The 21,461-nt window shown below is 46.4% G+C and overlaps 1 protein-coding gene across 1 annotated transcript in view; it reads right to left on the minus strand.

Moving 5' to 3' along the window:
* LOC114684442 (transmembrane protein 178B) overlaps nt 1-21,235 on the minus strand; it is a gene marked incomplete at its 5' end in the record, with an annotated part of 47,541 nt that extends 26,306 nt beyond the window's left edge. Inside the window, 2 exon segments of the mRNA XM_028859031.2 lie at nt 21,074-21,118; nt 21,121-21,235. Of these exon segments, the coding sequence (XP_028714864.2) occupies nt 21,074-21,118; nt 21,121-21,235 (160 nt within the window).
* Nucleotides 21,236-21,461: the final 226 nt, after the last annotated feature.

The following is a 21,461-nucleotide window of genomic DNA, read 5'->3' on the forward strand; positions in this document are numbered from 1 at the left end:
AGCTTTTGAGACCTCAAACTGACCCCCAGTGACCTACTTCCTCCCAAGACTATACCTACTCCAACAAGGCCACACCTCCTAAGAGGGCCAGGCCTATGACCAAGCATTCAAACGCATGAGTCTGTGGGGGCCACGCCCATTCAAACCACCACACTGGGTACTGGTTTCATCCCTTCCCATCAAATGAGCAGGTCACTTCACCTCTCTGGGTTATGATAGCATCAACAACAGGGTAGGACCAGACCCTAAGGGCCTTTCTACACCAGTCACCTTACAACTCTTAGCATTGGGCTAAGGAGGGGCGCTAGTCTCTGACTTGCCCTAGGACTGACTGTCACTAATTCTGTCCAACAGGAACTTCCTGGAGAGATGACCCTTCTTCTCACCCCTGACATGCCCAGAAGGGATGGCAGATAAGATGAGTAGATGTCACTACTACCTGACATCAATGAGCACTTGAGGCTCGGCTCCAAATTGCCTTGATTTGAAACATGGAGAGATAGAGCCCAGCTGTTAGAGTGTCTGGAAGAAATTGGCTTCTGAAAGAAATCTCTCTGGCTTTTGTCCTATCTGATCCAAGCCAATGCCATGTTAATGAGTACAGGAAGAAGCTGGTGTGGTAGCCAGGAGATGAGCCAAGTCAGCCACCTGCTTTGCTTTATGTTTCCATCTGCCTACTACACACAACTTGGCCTTGGACTTTTGGGAGGAAACCTATACCCAAGTGATCTTTTTCACATCTTCACTGTTAGTTACTGAATATAAATGTAGCTGCTTATGGATAAAATGTTTACATATGTGCATTTATATAAACACAAACACACATACATTATATATATATATATATATATATATATATGATAAACATTATTTCATGTGTCTCAGAAATATTAGCCTTTTAAATCCTCCAAGAAACTTTATGAGTTTTAGATGGGGAAACTGAGGCAGAGAGCAGTTCCATAAATTGCCTGAAGTTATATAACTGAAGGTATCCAAAACCATCTATGCCATCTCTCACCACAGCTACTCCATGTTCATGTGTCCTGCCTGTTCAGATGCAGTGAAATCAATGTTAGCAGAGAAACTATTTTTCCTTCCTAGTCCACATCCCCAGTGATATTTAAATAAAATTTGTCAGTTAGCTGGTGAGAGCATGAAAAGATGTCCTATCTTTATCATGGGTGATCCAATGAGGTTCAGGGTGCCCTTTAGACATAGGGGCTAATTAATAAAATATCTTTACTGACTTCTTCATAGAACCGAGGAACCCATCACAACCGCCCCTAAGTTTTCTCATTACCACCAGAAGATGACTCTCATTGGGAGGAAGCAGGATTTCCAGAAAGAAGAAGGCAGAGGTTAAGAAAGAAAATGAATTAAAGGCAAAACAGTAACATTTTCATTGTGGCTTCTCAACAGGAACTAAATCCAGTGATCAGAAGGAATGGGTGGACAGGAGAGAACCCACCAAAGCCCAGGATGCCTCAGCACCCACTAGGGTCTGCTCCCCCAGCCATGCTAGCTGGAAACGGGCCTCTACCCAGCATCAGCACCCAGAAGGGTCTGCTCCCCCAGCCATGCTAGCTGGAAACGGGCCTCTACCCAGCATCAGCACCCAGAAGGGTCTGCTCCCCCAGCCATGCTAGCTGGAAATGGGCCTCTACCAGCATCAGCACCAGAAGGGTCTGCTCCCCCAGCCATACTAGCTGACGGCCTCTACCAGCATCAGCACAGAAAGGTCTGCTCCCAGGCATGCTAGCTGGAAATGGGCCTCTACCAGCAAGCCTTCTTGCTCTGCTCTCCTCTCCAGGCTCCAAGCGAAGATATTCACCCCCAGCCCCTTCATTACCCCTATTCTAACTAAACTGTAACAAGACAGGACAGCACAGAGGAGAGGTGGGCTGGGCTCTAGGAGCACTGTACCAGCTTTGTTTTTATTATTTGTGTTTTATTTATTTACTGGTTTCTCAAGACCAGGTTTCTCTGTGTAGCCCTGGCCGTCCTGGCCTCACTCTGTAGACAACGCTGGCCTCGAGGTCAGAGATCTGCCTGCCTCTTCCTGAGTGCTGGGATTAAAGGCGTGTGCCACCACCACCACCACCACCCCACTGTACTAGCTTAAGTATTGAAAAGGCTGGTGGGCAACTGTGGCTGACCAAGCTGCAGCCAGGCTCACTAACAGCCATTCCCCACTCTTCCATTTTAGAATGGTTTGTCTGAGGGAACATTTGGATCTCCAGAGCATGTATCATGCAGGTACCAGCAGGCCAGAAATAAAGAAAAAGAAAAAGAAAGCAAACCTCCACAGTAGTCTCTGCCATTGAGGAGCAGAGTAGGGGAGCAGACATGTCTGGGCCCCCCACCTCGGCCTCCTGACCAGCTCTCCTCTTAGGGAAGGTAGTCACCTCTTCTCCCGGGGGAAGGAGAGCCTCCTTCCCCCAGCATCCTTCTGAGGTGAGCAGAGACATTTCCAATTCAGGTGCCTTAAATGAGAAGGCTGAGAGGAAGGTGCCACCCCAACAATGCTCTCAGCCATGCTAAGTCGGGAGCCCTAAGAAGCTGTATTCCAGAGGCTTCTGGGAAATGTGATTTTCACGGAGCTTAACTGCTAATGTTAAAAGCTGAGCCACAGTGAGCATTTTAATTAATTACTTGTTATTTTTAAGTAAATTAGAACAGAGAATGTGGTAGCATTTTTTGAAGAGAAGCAGCTGGATTTTGTCAGGGTGGCGGTAGAAGGGCACAGCCTTGGCATGCCTTCTCTTCCAAGATCCACATGGGGGAGTGTGGGGTCAAATGCCATACAGACTCACACTTTAGCTTTATACAAAGCCCCTTAAGCGCCATTTTTTAGGCAAAGGGGAATTTTTGCTTCATTCACTACAGAGTTCAGGTACACAGTGATATATCAAAACAGAAATGTATTAATAGCACATGACATCCCACATAGGGCTGAAAAGAGACCCAGGCTACCACTTCTGGAAGGTTGCCAGTCCAGGCCTAAGAGCAGCTTCATTTCATAGATGGCTGGGGAAGAAGAGGAGAACGTTTCCCAGGTTCCACCTTCAGCCTCAACACTAGCTCTCCGTGAACCTGCCCCTAATGTCTTCACAACGCTCTCTCTTATGGTTTCGGCCACCTGACATGCTCTTCATCCGAGAACCTGTCTGCCCCCACGGTTTTCCCGGGTGTCCTTTAAGGACAGCGGCCAAGCAGGTTTGCAGTTGTGTCTGGGCGACCGTGGCACACAATGCCTAACGTACAAGTAGACCCCCAATTAATAGTAATTGGGTTGGATTCAGTTGTAAAATCAAAGAACTTACAGACACAACAGTGTTCAAACACTTGGGGAAAAAAAAACTGCTAAAGAAACAGGCAGCGTTGATTTGTGTCATTTTTAGCAGAAAGAACCCAAATCAAATCCACCTGAAATGGCAGGGATGCTTAAAATAAAGATGACAAACGCGACAACTTCGAGCAGCCAGCCAAGAAGGGGCGCCCCGCCACTTCAGAGGTTCCCACCCCAATGTGGTCGGAAGCGACTAGAAAGCTGTGCTTCTGTAGACTCACAATGAGGCCAGCGCCATCCAAAGTTCTGCACTCGGGTGCAGAGTTTCTGGGAGATGCTGACCAGACCCGAGCCTTCAGGAAAGCACAGGACTTCAGCGTGCACAGCAAGGCCGCCCAGGTCAGCTAATGTGAAGTGGTCTGTTTGAGGGTGGCACAGGACTGTGGCTGAGGGGACACGACACAAGATCGTTCCTGACAAGAACTCCAGGCTGGGGACACTGAATTTTATTCTGTAAACATGAGGGAGCCACAGAAAATTTTTCATCAAGGAATGCTGTGTAATTAGCATATTTTAGGAAAGTAGTATGTTTTAAAGGATGAATTCAGTGCAAAGTAGGGAAATGAGCACTTACGAAATTCTTGTTTGGGGGCGAGATGCTTTTTGCGATATATTATCTCATTTCATCTTCACAACAATCCCAACAGGGCTGGCAGCGCTACCTCAATTTCACCAGCAAGAAACGCAGGCTCAGAGATTGGCATCCAAGTGGAGTGGGGTGGGGAGAGATTTCTACCCAGAGCTAAATGACTCCCAAAATACTGCAGCTTCAATACCAGCCCAGATGGAGCTCGAGGAGCGGAGGCAAGTGAAGGGGCCACAAAGAACGCTGTGAGGAGCATGTTGGCAGATGCTGACAATGGATGGAGAGGTGGAGGTGAAGATGGATCCATGAAAAGTGACAGGAGGGACAGCCTGTGACTTCAGATGTCAGAGAGGAGGAGGGTGTCTCCTTGGGGGAAGGGAAGAAGGGAGGATAATAAGTACTGGGTGCCTGTAGTAAGCCAAGTGTTTTCATGTGTGTGAAAATCAAAAAGCACGTGTGTAATGTGTGCAGAGAAAAGACAAGGCTAAGGGAAGGCATGCTGGGGTTCCAGAAGGATAGAAACATGTGCGAGGCCTGTGTTGAAACTGTTCCATACACACGGACTACACTTACTGCGTGTGTGTGTGTGTGTGTGTGTGTGTGTGTGTGTGTGTATTTTGTGTGTTTGTGTTTATGTATTGTGTGTAGTTTGTGTTTGTGTATTGTGTGTGTGTGCGCGTGCACGCGGGCACCTGTGTGCGCGTTGGGGATTTTGTTGTTGTTGCTAAGGAAATATGTTTGTAGAAGGAAAAAAAAAGTCAAAAGCCCACATTTAAAATTTGAGCAAAGGGCTGAGACAATAAAACAGACTCAGAGAAATGGGGAAACCTTAGTATGCTGTCATGGAAGACCAAAGTCTCAGAGAAGTTGGAGACAGTAGAGAAGCCAGGAAGGGGTGTCTCAAGGGCACGTGGCAGGTGGAGCAGACTGGATGAGCACATCTCTGGGAAAGCAGTACCTCTGACCTGGTGGGACTGGAGGCAGGACTTAAGAGAGGCACTGGGTGGAGAGCAGGATTGCAGAAGTTATAATCAGGGGCTGGACTTCTTCAAGAGCCCCAGGCATTGCCTTTTGTCTCAGCACATATGGAAAGACAGAGCCCCGAGCTAGCCCTATTTTCCTGTCTCACCACGGCACTTTTTGTGAACACGCTCATCGCTTCCTCTTCTGCCACCCCAAGAACACCAGCCTTGGCACGTATCGGGTGATATATCTGGGGGCGGGGTGACATCTCTTACTCTATCATGTCATCAATTATTTGAGGATCATAAATAAGCTAATTACTATTTGCAGGACAGTACTGTGTGATAATGAAAACCCCAGGCTTCGGAGTGAAGTAAGTTTGAGTTCGACCCATAGCTCCAGGAACTGAGTGTCTTTGGGCAACACCCTTAAACTCAGCAAGTCCTGGGAACTGCAAAGAAGGCTTGGCTTGGTGACCAAGAGAGTACTTCCACACCCATGTCTGAAGGACTCACTAGGTGCCAGGCAGGGTCTAAGCATTTCACACAGCAAAGCATTGCATTCTCACAACAACGCTAAGAGGCACACAACATTTTACCAGGTGAGGATACAGCTGTGTGAAGGAGAAGACTGACAAAGGTTACAGAATTTTAATTCAGATTCTCACCCCAGGTGGCCTTCACTGCATCCGGACTTGATGTTACTGGTGCCACTCTGGAGGTAGGAGGGACTCTCCTTCTACTGTCCCACGGGAAGCAGACATCCTGCTTCTGGCTGGTGAGAGTGGAGGGGCATCCCTCAGGTGGACGGATGTCCGGGATTCTTTAGGGTCTGGCCTGCTGGTTAAGCCTTTAGGCCTATTTCCTCATCCCGAGTGCCCTCCCCCAGGACCTTTGCTTTTCTCCTGTCACAGCTAGGAACACAGGAGGAAAAAGAGCAAATGGTATGAAGCCATTATAAGGCCCCGCCATTTACTTGACCGCACAATTCTAAGCTGGTTTGAGGGCTTCCTGGGTGAATCTACAAAGTGAGGGTGGTAATGATGACCTGGAAAGAAGGGAGGAAAGCATGTCTGAAATCTGAGTGGTGTCTGCCTTTGACCCAGTGAAGTTGGTCCACTTCCCTTCTCCCCCAGGTGCCTCCCGAATGAGGCTGAAGTTCAAATGGGACCTTACCTTGTCTTTAAAGTCCTACAAACTGTAATGGGTGGCCTGGCTAGCTAGAGGAGGGAGCCTCGACTGAGGAAAGGCCTCCATAGGATCAGGCTGCAGGCAAGCACGTAGGGCATTTTCTTAGAGGAGGGTTCAGCCCATGGGGGGTGGAGCCATCCCTGGGCTGTTGGTCCTGTGTTCTATAAGAAAGCAGGCTGAGCAAGCCAGTAAACAGCACTCCTCCATGACCTCTGCATCAGCTCCTGCCTCCAGGTTCCTGCCCTGCGTGAGTCCCTGTCCTGACTTCCTTTAATAATGAACAGCAATGTGGAAGTGTCAGCCAAGTTAACCCTTTCCTCCCAAAGTTGCTTTGGTCGTGGTGTTTCATCACAGCAATAGTGACCCTGACTAAGACGGCAGGTCATATATGCCCCCTCTCCACCCTTTCAGATGATCAGCACCTCTTCAGGAGACGAGAATTACTTAGCATCACCATCACCCTTCTCTTTTTCTTCAAATTTTGTATTTAAAGGTATCGGCGAGAAGAAGGAGAACAGCTAGTTTGTCATACTAAGTCATCTAGGTGTCGATTCTTCTCTAAGACCGGAAGCAACTCCAAGGCTAGAAAACGTTTCATCTTCTACAGTATGCAGAACTTAGTAGGTACTTAATAGCTGGTTGTCTATTGCATGATTAACAAGCATTGGGTGGGTTCAAATGGTTCACTGAAGTATGGATGCTTGCCTTTGCATACCCACATTTTGGATACCCTTGACTTTTTGATAGTGTTTGTATATGTGTTTCCAAGCCCCAAATTAGGATAGAAGGTATAAGCAAGCTCTAATGCTAGGAAAGTGTCTTGGATGTAGGGCAGTTCTCCCCACACTCATTTTCTAACTACTTTCAGCCTGATAATAAAATAAAAGCACTAACCTATCCATCCCAGCAATCCAAGTTCTGTCAAGATGAAAATGTTTGTCCACCAGAGGAGAATCCACTTGGACCTCCAGGGCCATGTTCCTAAAATCTCTCCAAGGTCACTGTCCCCTAGGCTCCCAAGATCCTGGCATAGTATGGATGACTAAATAGATTGGGCTTTCTATGATTCATCTACTTTATCCACAGTGAGGCACAGATGTAGTTCTGGGTCCAAAGTAGACCTTGTTATCCAATGCATAGGCCGCCTTCGGGTTTTGCTCTCAGGTTCTTTAGTTTTAGCCAGTTCTCTAAATTTCCAGTAGTACGGGGGAGCAGGAGGCCCTAAATCCTGTCTGAATACTCCACCTGCCCATTGGGTATATACTTTATGTACCACAGGGGCTTGCTTAATGTGATCTGGTCTGGTTGGACCGATGTCTGATACACTGGCTTCGGTCTCATCCTGCAGACTTTGGGAGTCACAGTGCATCTCAGCCACTCAAGCACTGGGGATGATAAGGAGCCACAAGAGGACAGATAACCCAGCCTGGCTATTTGGGGCCACTTCTCACTGTCTTTAATTTCTTCACTGTCATATCTGCGCCTCCTTCCAACACTTGCATCCCCAGCGGACAGGAGAGAGAACACACCTCCTCACTTCACGCCTATTCCTCCCTTATCGTTTCCTTGGGGCAGCTTTTAAGCCCAATAGGTCTCCATTTACTGCAGAAACCATCATTTTTCTTTGACTTATGATTTGTTTTAAGGACCAGTGCTTGGGTGACAAGTTCGCTTTCCTTGAAATTTGTCCATCTCTGTAGGAAGAAGCCAGAAGAGCAATAGGAAGGAAGTCTTTTGAAGCTGCTTTAGAGATTTCCTAAGTTTCCATGGTAACTGGTCACTGTGGCATCTCCACTGCATTCTCAGGGCTTTCTCTTCTGCTAAGAGTGGGTAGAGCAACCTGTTCTTTCTCAACAAACACCCATCAGAGGAGAGAGTTTTCCTACTGCCCTGCCTCTCTCTCTCTCTCTTCTCATGTCTGTCCTTAATTCTGTACTTCTGTCTATGGGAAGTTCATTGTATCGAGTGGACCAAGATTCAATACAGTGGTGGCATCCTTTCTATGCCTGGAAAGGCAATGTCTTGCTTGGTGCTGAGAGATGGTGTCTTAGGGTATCTTGGTCCTGGTCTGGACCATATTGATTCACCAACTCAGATATTTCTGTGCTAGTATAGAAAAGCCAACTGGGGAGGCTCTGGACTATGGAAAAATTATCCATTCTGTGAGAAGAAAAACAAAATCATCTATCCTGTCCTCATTCTGGATACTGAGAACCAGTACTAGGCCTCACTATATTTATTAATGTGATTTTGCTATCTCACTCTTGGGGCTGTCCTGCCCAAAAGATGATTTAATTATTCATTAAAGGAACTTCCCCCAAAGACCCACCAAGTGTTCCATTAAAAGCATCCACAGATGGGGTACACTAAAATTCTTTGAATCTTTCACCTTGCTGTATCCTTCAATTCTAACATGTCCTTATTCTTACTCAATCTTGGTGCCATTACTCTTACACTGCTTTAGTCAAATACCACATTGAAAAGATGCCTTAATATAGGATTCTAGTTATAATACCTTTGAGTTCCCCTCTGAGGCTCAACCCAAGTGTGTGAGGTGCTATTCTCCTTTACCACACAAGCAATCGAGCCAGCCTTCTCTTCCTGATGGGTTCCCTTTTCAACATTTGGGGCCATCCTGGGACACAAGAAAAGGAACTCACATGATGCTTATTCAGTCATCACGACAGCAGACTTGGCCTGTGTCATGGAGAAAGGGAGCTGCGAACAGGATAGAGAGCAGGTATGTTCTTAGAAGATCTCCCAAAGGCTTTGCAACAAAAGAATTCTGTTCTAGCTACAGGATATTTGAATGCTCTGGACAGTGCTGGAGAACCAGATGGCTTTGCGGACATGCTCTATTGAATTCTCAGTGTTTGTACAAGGGGGTCATGGTTTCAATTTTGCACTGGGCCCCTAGTGGGGCAGAGCGCTCTTGGATGTATACCACTGCACTAACTACTGGGAGCACCCTGTTAGTACCCTAAGCCTAATATGGCCACCCCAGGCATGGACACAGCACTCCCTACCCCTACTGAAACTATGAGTACCAGGCTATAGAGTCTCCAACAGTACACACCCTAGAAGGTAGCCAGGGAAGCAGATAAACTCATATAATATTGAATGTCACTCAGTGAAGAACCCCAGGGTGGTTTGTGCAATTGATAGATGACATGGCAGAATGGAAACTGATGTCCCTTCAATAAATCAAGCCTTTGACAATGACCTTAAAGGCCCTTCATGACCTGTCTACCTGTTTGGTATCACCTCCATTTCTATCCCACTCTGTACCAGTCACACTCATCCTCATGCTCAATTTCTTTAGACCTAATAGTTGCATTAACATTCCAAGTGCTGTGTTCGTCTTCGGGTCTTTTTTTTTTTCGTAAGGAATGTCTTCTTGTAGCCTATTACTACCCTACATGCAGGATCCTCCTACCCCTGCCACTGCTAGAAGTCTTGCATGTTCTACCCCATCTGCAATGTCCCCTCATTTTCTCCTTCCTGTTCCTATTTTCCTCCACACTGCTTGTCACCTAACATTTTCTATAATCATGGTACTTGTTTAGTTTTCTGTCTTTTCCACTAGAATGTGAGCTTCATGGACTTTCTCTGCTTCTCCACTGTATCCCAGGTAAGTGGTATGTGGTACACAGGAAGAACTCGGCATTTAATGAATGAAGGAATGAGGAACTAGAGTAGTGATTAAACTGAGAGGAATTATCTGTATGAGGATTCGTTTTCCGATCTCCACAACACACACCACAAAGTGTCTTGGTGGTATTGGTAGCAATGACATAAAGCCACTGAGGCAGGAGAGGAGTGTCACTGAAGGTAGTTATTTCAAAAAAGAGGTATCTCAAGGGTTGGGGAGATGGCTCAGCAGTTAAGAACATTGACTGCTCTTTCTCACAGAGGCCCTAGGGGGTTCAGTTCCCAGAACTAACCACAGTGGCTTACAGCCATCTGTAACTTCAGTTCCAGAGGATCTGACACCCTCCCTCTCTTGCCTCTGTGGGCACTGCACACATGTTGTATACAAACATCCATGCAGGCAAAAACACCCATACACATAAAAATAATAACAAAAATGAAAACAAATTAAGAAAGGAAATATCTCAGTGCCAAAATAATAATATCAAAAATTTTATGAGAACACTGTCTGGCATTGTTACAAGTCCTTCAGATGAGTTAACTCTGTAATTCTCACAGCTATGCTTGAATTGAGAACTATTCTTAGCTCTTTTTAATAGATGAGAAAATTGAAGCAAGGCATGAAAGGCAGATAAGGAATGTCCCAATGTCACATGGCTAGTCCAATGTTCCTTTGGTCCTGGACAGTATCTTCATGAAAAACCCATAATTATCTCTTTTCATTGGGTGACTCTGCTTCCTGAACAAGGACTCTGGGCCCCCAGTTTGGAAGCAGGATATGGAAGGGGGCTCCTATGAGCAAGTGTGCCTTGGAACATCTAAGAGGTGAGGGTTGAATTTCTATACCAACTTTCTTAATGCCTTCACCAACCACCTCCATTCCCACCCCCTGCCCTGTTCTGTATTTCAGCATTTGATCTTGGAATTCAAGAAGAAAGCATCCCCCTATGTTAGTTGGGCATGGAAGTGTAGCATTCTTGAATATTTTCTGAGCAGGTTTTAGAGCCTCCTGATGTGACCCTCATGCACCACATTTGGCTTGGCCAGAGATGCTTACTGTTCCATTCTGAGGCTGATATTTACAACAGGAGAGGCAGAATTGGTGGAAATTTTACAAGACTTGGGGTCTGAAATCTTCCTGCTGCTTGGATTGCTAGAGTGATCTACCCTGGCCACACAATCTATATAAAGTAAACCTAGATGCTATTTCCCAATCTTCCCGACAACATGTCTCCTCCCCTAAATGACATTTACTGTCAAAATATACCCTTCAAGGACATGTTTTGAATGTAATTATAAAATGCTAATAAATATTCAGGTATGTACCTTGCAAGGGGCAAGAAACATTCTGGGTGTGAACTAGACTATAAATATCTGCTTAAGATTTTGAAAGACTGTAAGGCAAAATATCTGGGTCAGAGTTATGTGTCCTGATGAAGACTCACATCAAACTACAAAAGCAGATCAGCAGGGTAAATGTATGTTTTTTATGCCAGAGTCATTTCTGATTGGCTGTGACAGACCCTGAGCATGTCTCTGCTTATTAGAATGGACTTTGCTTAGGTCATATACATCATAGTAAGAGCTGCCATTTATTACTAGCTTTGCATATTGCCAAGTCACTGGCTTATTGGATTTATTCTCTCTTCCTGGAATATCTAATTTACCTGGCCCTCTGCTTAGTATCACCCCTCTCTGACCAATGAGTTTTGAAGTCATGACCTGGAGGCATGAAGTTTAAGATTTAGTATCTCTTGACCTTATAGAAACTCCTGTTTCCAAGCAGGCCAGAGCTAGGGACTGGCAATGGGGGGAGGCTGGGAGAAAAAGATGATGGGAAAGTTGAACGCTTATAGGACTCCTTAAAAATCACTTTGGTACCTAAATGAAACAGTGCTTAAGACACATACCTAATGCCACTGACCATCATGCCAAACTCGAGTTTTCAAAATTTCTGCCCTTAAGCAAGATCTTCATCTGCCAGAAGAGGGGCATCATGCTGAGAGTCTGGGGGCTTAACGCACAGTTGTCTACCTATGCCAAACACATGGCATCATTGATTTATATATTCATAACAATCATTCAAAACTGATAGCTAGAGCTTCTTCAGAGAATTCTCTTCATTCCTCCTGATGGAATGGCAAGGTAGAAGAGGTCACATCAATCATGGATGGTATGAAAAGAACCTTTCAGTTTCCTTTTCCCCATTACCATCCATGCACCCAGTCCTGGCCACCATCTCCTTCATATGCCTCCTATGTGCTTTGAGAAGGGGAAAAGGAAATATAAAGCACCGTAGGGGGGGGGGGCAGTGCTGTGGATATCGCTCTGTATGCTGTGAATGTGTTGCTCTGATTGGTTAATAAATAAAGTGCTGATTGGCCAGTAGCCAGGCAGGAAGTATAGGCAGGACAAAGAGAGAGGAGAATTCTGGGAACAGGAAGGCTGAGTCAGGAGTCACCAACCAGATACGTAGGAAGCACGATGTAAAAGTACTAGTAAGCCACAAGCCACATGGCAACTTATAGATGAATAGAAATGGGTTAATTTAAAATATAAGAACTAGACAGCAAGAAGGCTGCCACGGCCATACAGTTTATAAGTAATATAAGTCTCTGTGCATTTACTTGGGTCTGAGCAGCTTCAGGAGCCAGGTGGACACAGGAAAACTTCAGCTACAGGGCAGTGCAGAAGGCATGAAGAGAAATTGTGGAAATACTGGCACTTGCAGAAAAGCACAGAAGTGGAGTCTAGTGAGACACAGAAATGTTCAGCATGGGTACCCAGGCCAGAGGCAACAGTCTAGGCTGCGGGAATACAGGCCAGTGTCTTGGGCCAGGCTTAAGGTTCATTTCTGCCAGCTACTAGCTGGGTGATCTGGAAGACAGGGCACAACGGCCCTTATCTAAACCACAGAGGGTCCGGCTGGGTAGTGTCTAAAATCCTTTCTATTTCTAAGGCTCAAGGAGTCCAGGTTAAGGTCAGAAACCCCATGAATTCAGGTCCCACTCATATTCTGCTTCCTAAAGGAACTGAAGATGTTTTGTAACAGGAGAAGATAGGTTCTAGTACTGCTCAGTAAGTGTGAAGAGAGGAGGAGGCCCATGAAAAGGAATATTGTTACAGTAGGAACTATAGATAAGGCAGTGTGCTTTAGGAGAGCGCTACACAAAACCAAAACACTTTCTATTCCTTCCATATAATTTACTTTTCCAACATAGTCACTCAGCAGCTATTTATCAAGCTGCAGACATGCTCTTGACCCAGGAGACACCTTAGTGGAGGCATTCTGTAACTAAGGCCGGCAGGCCTGATGTTTGTAGAGCATGGGTATCAGTGCAGGGAGAGAAATGATGAGCAAATACAGAGTGTTATTTGATTCCATTCCAGACACTTCGTCCCCAGACTTGGTTTCTAATGCCATTATCTAATAAAAAGAAACAGATCTCGGTGGAAAGATGGTACAGGGTGGGAGCAGAAAACACAAGATGGCCTGGAGTGCCTTGTGGTGGTGTTCAAAAGTGAGTGTACAAACAAGGAACCAACTGAACATAAAACAGCAGAAAACAAAACCCCACATATCAGGGTATGTCAAAGGGCACAAGAACCAATTAGAAGACTTCTCAAGTGCCAAGGCTGGCAGAGCTGGAAGGACCAAGAGAAGCAGCACTGAACTATAATTCAAACGACAAAATCAATGCCCTTGAGTCCACGCCAATATAAACCAGTGACCAAGTGAATTAAATGTGGAGAGCAAGAGACAAATACTCCATCTAGAATAGCTCCAAATTATTTCCATGACTGCTCTACCCTACAGGAGAATTTCTACCTCTGGACTCCATCGTTGCACCCCATTCCTCCTGGGTGACTACACACACAATGGCTGTCTTCAGGAGGATACAGTACGGACATGGGGGAGGAAAAGAATTGACAGTGGGGGGCTGGAGAGATGGCTCAGCAGTTAAGAGCACTGGCTCCTCTTCCAGAGGTCCTGAGTTCAATTCCCAGTAACCACATGGTGGCTCACAACCATCCGTAATGAGATCTGGTGCCCTCTTCTGGCCTGCAGGCAAACACAGAACACTGTATACATAATAAAAAATAAATCTTAAAAAAAAAAAAAAAAAGACAGTGGAGAAACACTACCTATTCCAAATGATCAAGGCAACCTCGACAGTCATGAGTATGAGTCATGTTGAAATGATGGGATATCAATGGTCCTTTGCCTTTGTGATCTCCCTCCCCACAAACCATAATTCATTCTAATAATGGAAAAAAAAATCATGTTAAGCCCCAACAGAAGAGCATCATATAATAGGCCTGGTCAATATTCCAAAACTGCCAGGGTCATCTGAAACAAATAAGACTTAGGGAGGTGCCACAGCCAAGAGAAACCTAGAGAAACAGTAGCATTGACTGCATCTTGGTGCCAGGGATGGGATCCTGGAACAGTAAAGGACACCGGATAAACCTATGAGGATCTGAATGAGCCAGGAGCTTTAGCTAATAATAATGCACCAATATTCATTCATCCACTGTAACAGATGTGCTGCAATAATGCAAACATAGTAATAAAAGGAGAAACTGGGTGCATGAACTGAGTGTGATACCCTAACTCTTTTTAATGCTTGCTCAATTTTAAAAATTAATTGATTATGGTTGTGGGTGTGGGGGCACACTTGCATGCCACATCACATCTGTGGAAGTCAGAGGATAGTCTGTGGGATTTAGCTCTCAGCTTCCACCCTATAGGTCCCAGGGATTGGACTCAGTCACCAGACTTGGCTGCAAACATCTTACCTGTTAAGCCAACCCACTAGTTCTCATTTCCCTTACATCTGAAAGTGTAAAAAATTAAGTGTTTACTAAAGAGCAGAGCCTCTCCTGGTGGCTTTGAAGAAGCTAGCTTCCATGGGCTCTAACCCCTGCAAGGAGAGGAATTTCATCCACACTCCCGACACTGGCAAGGATCTTAAGCCTCAGAGGAGAACCCAACCACAAATGTGAGCACAGTTTAGTAAGATCCTCGGCTGAGACCCCTGTTGAGCTACACCTGGAATTCTTATTCAGGGAAACTATGAGATAATAAATGTTTAAAGCTGCTTAAAAGAATAGCAACAAAACCCAAAATAACATATAGTTAGGCATGAAGAGGCACACTACTGACATTTAAGTTAAACTGTAAAGCATGCCGGGCATGCCCACTGAATTGCCAGTCAAGGAGACTCTGAGGGGGATCCTTGGAATAGGGATCTGAACCTAAGGAAGGAGACATCCATGTGTTGTTCCTTGGTTAAAGATATCAGGCAGCTCCAAGGCCTGAAGCAACTTTTGTATGTGTTGGGACAGAAAGGCCCCCAGTATGGGTGGAGAGGCGCGAGGGAACAGTGTATGCACTGGAAAACAGAAAGGCAGCTGAGAGAGGCAAGGTCAACTGGGATGTGGAAACTCTTAAAGAAAGGAAGGAATTTGGGTTTTATTTTAAGTTCAACTGCAAGTCATTAGACTAGAGGAGGTGAGTGACACATCTGGTTCCTAGTTTAAACCATTTATGCTGGGATGGCAAAATGACGCAGTGGGTAAAGGTGCTTGCCACCAAGCCTGACAACCTGAGTCTGATCCCTGGGATCCACGTGGTGGAGAGAACCCACTCCCCAGGGCTAGCCTCTAGTCTCAAAAGATTCATGTTAACTGCTCTGTTCAGGATGAATCATGGCATGGCCATAATGGAGTCAGGGTGGCCAGCAAGGGACTTCAGTGCTAGTCTAGACAAAAGATGGAACCTTAGCCCTGGCTGGGAGTAAAGAGGAAGGAAAACTTCCAGCAATTATGGGAGGGCTGTAGGAAGGTTCTGGATGCTACGAGCATGGACTAGCTATTCCAACTCATCTTTTAAAGCTTTGTGCCTAAGAAGCTTCCAGGGAGGGAGTCACATGTGAGCAGAGCAGTCATGTGCTCCTGCGCCGCATGGTGGGTCCCTGTGTTATCCTGTTCCCAGGCCTCTGAATGTCGCTGATGATTCATTATGATGGTTGCTCTCACCCACATGGGGCTGTACCAGTCTGGGCTAGATATTCTGCAGAGGTGCTGCCAAAAGAGAAGCTGGATCCCACCCACCAACCCCCGCCTCCTGGCCAAATATGCTGCCCTGCTTAATTAATAGTTTCCTCTGGCTTGAATATCCATTTAACAGTTTGTTAGTAGGTATTGCACAGTGTGTGAGGCACCCTCTCTTTAACTCTGAAATGGTCAGACACAGACCAGAGAAATGTCCAGTGGAGGCCATCTTCCTATTGGAACAGAAAAGAGGGTGTGAAGACAATTATAAATATATATTTATATATATATTTATAACTTGAAAAAAAAACACATATCTAGGCAAGAAGTGGAATAGCACAGAAATTTAAATTAATTAAAATGTAGATGATGCCTCGTATGTTTGATGAATTACTTCACTTAGAGTTGTAACTCAATAGTTGGAATCTTGATTCCAAATATGCTTCTCCACTTAAAAGAATTGTGTGTGTGTGTGTGTGTGTGTGTGTGTGTGTGTGTGTGTTTATAGGATTGTGTGTAGGTATACACAGGTGTGTACATATGTGAGTATATGTGTGTTGTGTGTGTGCATGTATGTGTGAGTGTGTAGGTGCATATGCATATGTGTACATATGGAGGCCAGAGGATAACCTTTCGTGTCATTTGTCAGGAACTGTCTACATTATTTCTGAGACATGTCTCTCCTTGGCCTGGAACTTGCTGATCGGACTAGGCTAACTGGCAGGTGAACTCCAGGGATTCACCTGTCTCTGCCTCCCACTGCTGGTATAACAAGCACCGACCATCACACCTATCCTTTCCAGATAGGCTCTGAGGACTGAACTCTGGCCCCCATACACTTCACTGACCGAGTCATCTCCCCATCCCAAATGCACCCCTTTCTTTCTTGCCAAATCTTTCCCTTTTACTTGTTTACCTACTCACGTCTGGCCGCTCCAGATACAGCTGCTCTTGGTCTCTGCCAGCTTAGCTTCCAGCCCAATATAACCATTGGGGACCTGGCTTTGCTCAGTAATAGACACCTGAGGGAGCTGTACCCAAGCGAAGGCTACAAGGTCACATTTGGAGACTATCCATGCAGTTTCAGTGGCTAATGGTGGTGTTGTGTCTTGGAGATGGCTAGAACAGGGGGCTTACTCTGTAAGGTCATCCAGAAGAAACTGACCCCGGGAGAACAGACCTTTCAGGTTCTGGGACAGGTTCATGCTAGGATGTCTCTGGTTCTCCAGGTCCAGACATTTCTTCTGGGTTCATGTCTGGCCCCTCAGTTTAACTATGACAACTGAGCAGGGCCAGGAATTCAGCCTCTGATCTTGAACCGTATTCTTCCCCAACACATATATTTTTAACAAGACCAATCGACCATGACTTATTTTCCTAAGTCAGAGCATGCAGTTGCCCTGGGCTGCTGAACTCCCAGAGCTGTGTCTCTCCCAATTGCAAAGGATGCTAACTTGAGAAGGAGGGGTATGGCAGAGCTTCAAAAAAAGAAAACCCTGCCATTCAAGGGATGAGAAGTCAATGGCTTTCTTAACGCCCTTGTTATTTTGGGGCCTGATAGCGCCCAGAAGTGTATGAATACCACTTCCCTTCCCAACTTCATTCATGAGTATATTGCTTTACTTCCAATTAAAAAAAAAAAATAAAAAGAACAAGAAGAAGAAGAAGAAGAAAAAAAAACTCCAGGGGGAAGAGAAGGCTTTGTGAGCTGGGAATGAATTAGCCTCTGCCTAGCCTGGACTATGCTCTGATCAGCAAGAAGTGGCCGTGAGAAGAGCAGCTTCTCTGTACAGCTGGTTGTCACACTAGCACTTTATCAAAAGTACGGCTTTGCCATTTTAAAAATATGTATCCCGTATCCAAGGAGGGCAGATGTGTATGCACCTCCCAGTAGTCAGGCCTTGGGCAGGCCTTCCAGCTGCTGAGGCCTGCTGGCTCTGTCTCATCTCTTGTTGCATAACTTAGGGAAGCAGTCACAAAGGTGGAGGTGTGCGTGTGTGCGCACGCATGAGTGTTCGTTCCCTGGTACCGTACAAAGTGGGAGCTGGAAGGACTCCAGAGTTGATCTGGATCGCTGATTCTCGACTCTATTTGCACATGGAGTGTACACCCAAAGCTCTGTGGGTTTGGTCCTGATTGGCCTGCATCAGTGCTTCATCAAAGCTTTCCGGGAAGCTCTGACTTGAAATGGGTGAGGACTACCTGGGGTAAAGAGAGCAAGGCTCCCATTTGTTCAGTCTTCAGAATGGAGTTTGCAGCTCCTAATCTATCCTGGAGCTCCAGACATCTAGTAGGTGCCCCAGAAGTAGGAGGGCAGGGCTCCAGGCACCCTCCTGCCCACAGCTTCTGTCCTCTTGCCTTTTGTCCTAAGGCCTCCAGTGAGTTGGAGGTAACCCAGTGACCTCACTGTAGTCACAGCTTTCAGCTTAGCCATTTCCATTCAACTCTGGCCTGTTATTGTTTGACCTACTCCCGTGGCCTGGCTAAAAATGATAACCGAGTCAATGGCATTCTGGCTGTTAGTCTACAAGTTAACTGAAGTCCTTTGAAAAGCTCTCAGAGTTGAAAGGTCACAGGTTCTGAGCCTTGTTCCTGCCTGAAGTGAAGGGCCAGTGAAGAAGGCACCCAAGCACAGCAAATGCTAGGCAAGGAATAGAGATGGAAGACAGCAAGCCCCCCACCTGGGAGCTCAGTCTGAAACCTGTTTGCTCAGCTTCTCTGTGATACCCAGGTGCTGTGGATGTCACTGTATAAATAAAATGCTGATTGGCCAGTGGCCAGGCAGGAAATATAGGCGGGACAAGCAGAGAAGAGAATTCTGGGAAGTGGAAGGTTGAGGCGGGGAGACGCTGCCAGCTGCTGCCATAAAAAGCAGCATGTGAAGACGCAGGTAAGCTATGAGCCACGTGGCAAGGTACAGATTTATAGAAATGGATTAATTTAAGATGTAAGAACTAGATAGCTAGAAGCCTGAGCCATTAGGCCAAACAGTTTAAATAATATAAGCGTCTGTGTGTTTATTTTATAAGTGGGCTGTCAGACTGCTGGGGCTTGGCGGGACCTAGAGAGAAAATTCTCCAGCTACACCCAGGAGACCTCTCTTCAGTCTCAGGGAAGTGCCTCATCATAGCCTGTTCTGTGTCTCCAAAGAGCAAACAGGATACAGCCTCACTACAAACAGGATACAGCCTCACTACAAACAGGATTCATCCTCACTACAAACAGGACACAGCCTCACTAAAATAGGATACAGTCTCACTAAAATAGGATACAGTCTCACTAAAATAGGACACAGCCTCACTAAAACAGGATACAGCCTCACTAAAATAGGACATAGCCTCACTAAAACAGGATACAGACTCACTAAAATAGGACACAGTCTCACTAAAACAGGATACAGCCTCACTAAAATAGGATATAGCCTCACTAAAATAGGATACAGCCTCACTAAAATAGGCTATAGCCTCACTAAAATAGGATACAGCCTCACTAAAATAGGACACAGTCTCACTAAAACAGGATACAGCCTCACTAAAATAGAATACAGCCTCACTAAAACAGGGTACAGCCTCACTAAAATAGGATACAGCCTCACTAAAATAGGACACAGCCTCACTAAAATAGGATACAGCCTCACTAAAATAGGACACAGCCTCACTAAAATAGGACACAACCTCACTAAAACAGGACACAGTCTCACTAAAACAGGATACAGCCTCACTAAAATAGGACACAGTCTCACTAAAACAGGATACAGCCTCACTAAAACAGGATACAGCCTCACAACTAACAGAATACAGCTCCACTACTAACAGGATACAGCTGCCCTACAAACAGGCTACAGCCTCACTACAAAGAGGATACAGATGCTTTGCTTTTTATCTTTTTTTATATTTTGAAGGGCCACATGAAAGGTGGATTACAAAGGGGAGACAAACGGACTCTACTGGTAAGATAGAGTGTGAGAACTATCAGCCAACCTGAGTCCCTGTTTTGATGAAGAAAGGGGGAGCCCACAGAACGTAAGTCTGTGTGGGGGGATGGTGACATCTATATAGAATCTCTATCACAGAGCCACCATGCCCCCCCCCACTCTCCGAGCCTCTGCCTTAACCACAGGGGTGGGCCCCAGGGGTGGCAGTTCTGGCAATGGGGACATCCTGACTCTGATGACATGTGAGTCCCCTAAGTATCAGCTCCTTGGGAAGCCTGCCTTCATGTGTGACACAGAGTAGCTATGCTTCAAGGAACAGAGCAAAATTTGAGGGCTCAAGCCCATCCTGCAAAGCCCTCCTCCTCCTCTTCCTCCCCTAAACCAGAGCTTTTCGTGGCCCGGATGTCTCTCTGTGCACAGGGAGGGACAAGCTTCCCCATTCCTCAGCTTGGCCTGTGGGTAAAGAGTCCCACAGCCCACTCCATCTTTCTCTCCTCGGCTCAGAAACTGGCATAAAAGAGACCGGTCAAGCACCTGCCTGATGCCCAAAGCCGGACAGACATCTGCTTCCGCGTGTGGGACTAGTTTTCTCTTCCTCCCACAAGCATTTCTAATTCTGTCTGTCCACACTCATTCTCTTCCTCCAGACAACACACGACTCACCCATCCACCTGCTCCAGGCAGTCCAAAGCTTGAACTCTAGGCTGAGCCCCAAACCCGGAGACTCCAAAGGGAAGGAAGATGCCCAAGTAGATGGCGAGAAAACTTTTATTTGGCTTGGACCAGAACCTGTTCCCTCCTAACTACGCAGTGCTAGGTCCAGGGTCTGCTAACAGCTCCTGGGCTGACTCAGTGGCTGTGAAAGCAGTAAGAAAAGGGAACAGAAATGGGAGGATCTAGTCTTGTGCCGCCACTGCCTTTGCTAAACCATAAATCAAGGATGAGCATGGACCTTTGGAGAAGAAATGCCTCCTTCCTGGGTCTACCACTGAAATACAGGGCAAGGAGTGGAAAGTGCCCAGGATATCCTGGTTTCATGCCTCCAAGTCTGAGGTCTCCCACTGCTGTCATGTGAGTTCACAGCCACAGTGTCTCCCTTCCATCTAAGCACTGAGGTCCCCAAGGCTCTCGACACTGAGGACTGTGTCTCATTTCCCTGTGCATCACTAACAGCTAGTATGGCGGTCAATAGGTGACAGGAACAGACTGTTGATGAACCAACAGATGGGGGAGCAGACAGAACTGTGTTGGCCACACCCCTCTGCCCTATCCTCTTACCATGTCTCCACAGTTGGCAGGATGTTCCCAGTCTCCCCCTCCCCATCAGCAGCTTTCAGCCTTACCTCCCATGAGGAAGAGAAGCCCTGCCACATACTGCATAAGGCCTCGTCCCAGCAGCAGCCCAGCACACCGATGATCCAGCCGAAGAGGATGATGGCCACCGCCATACCCATGAAGCCAGCTGTCATTCTGCGCAGGTCTATGAGGAAGCAGGAGGGAAGCAGTTAGCATTAGAACCTGTGAGAGGGTAGGGTCAGGTATACCTTAGCCCTGTGGGCAGGGAGAAGAGGGTGGGGGCACTTCAAGCACAGGCAGACTACCCACTCAGACTCCTACACAGGAGAGCCACCAATGGTGACTGTCTCCTATGCGACATGCTGTGATAGCTGGGTTCCTAAGCACAGGGCAGGCACATGATCCCCTGTGGCTCACTTCATCTGTGCTAGGCAA

This window comes from Peromyscus leucopus, chromosome 3 (genome assembly GCF_004664715.2).
Source record: "Peromyscus leucopus breed LL Stock chromosome 3, UCI_PerLeu_2.1, whole genome shotgun sequence".
Classification (NCBI taxonomy): domain Eukaryota; kingdom Metazoa; phylum Chordata; class Mammalia; order Rodentia; family Cricetidae; genus Peromyscus; species Peromyscus leucopus.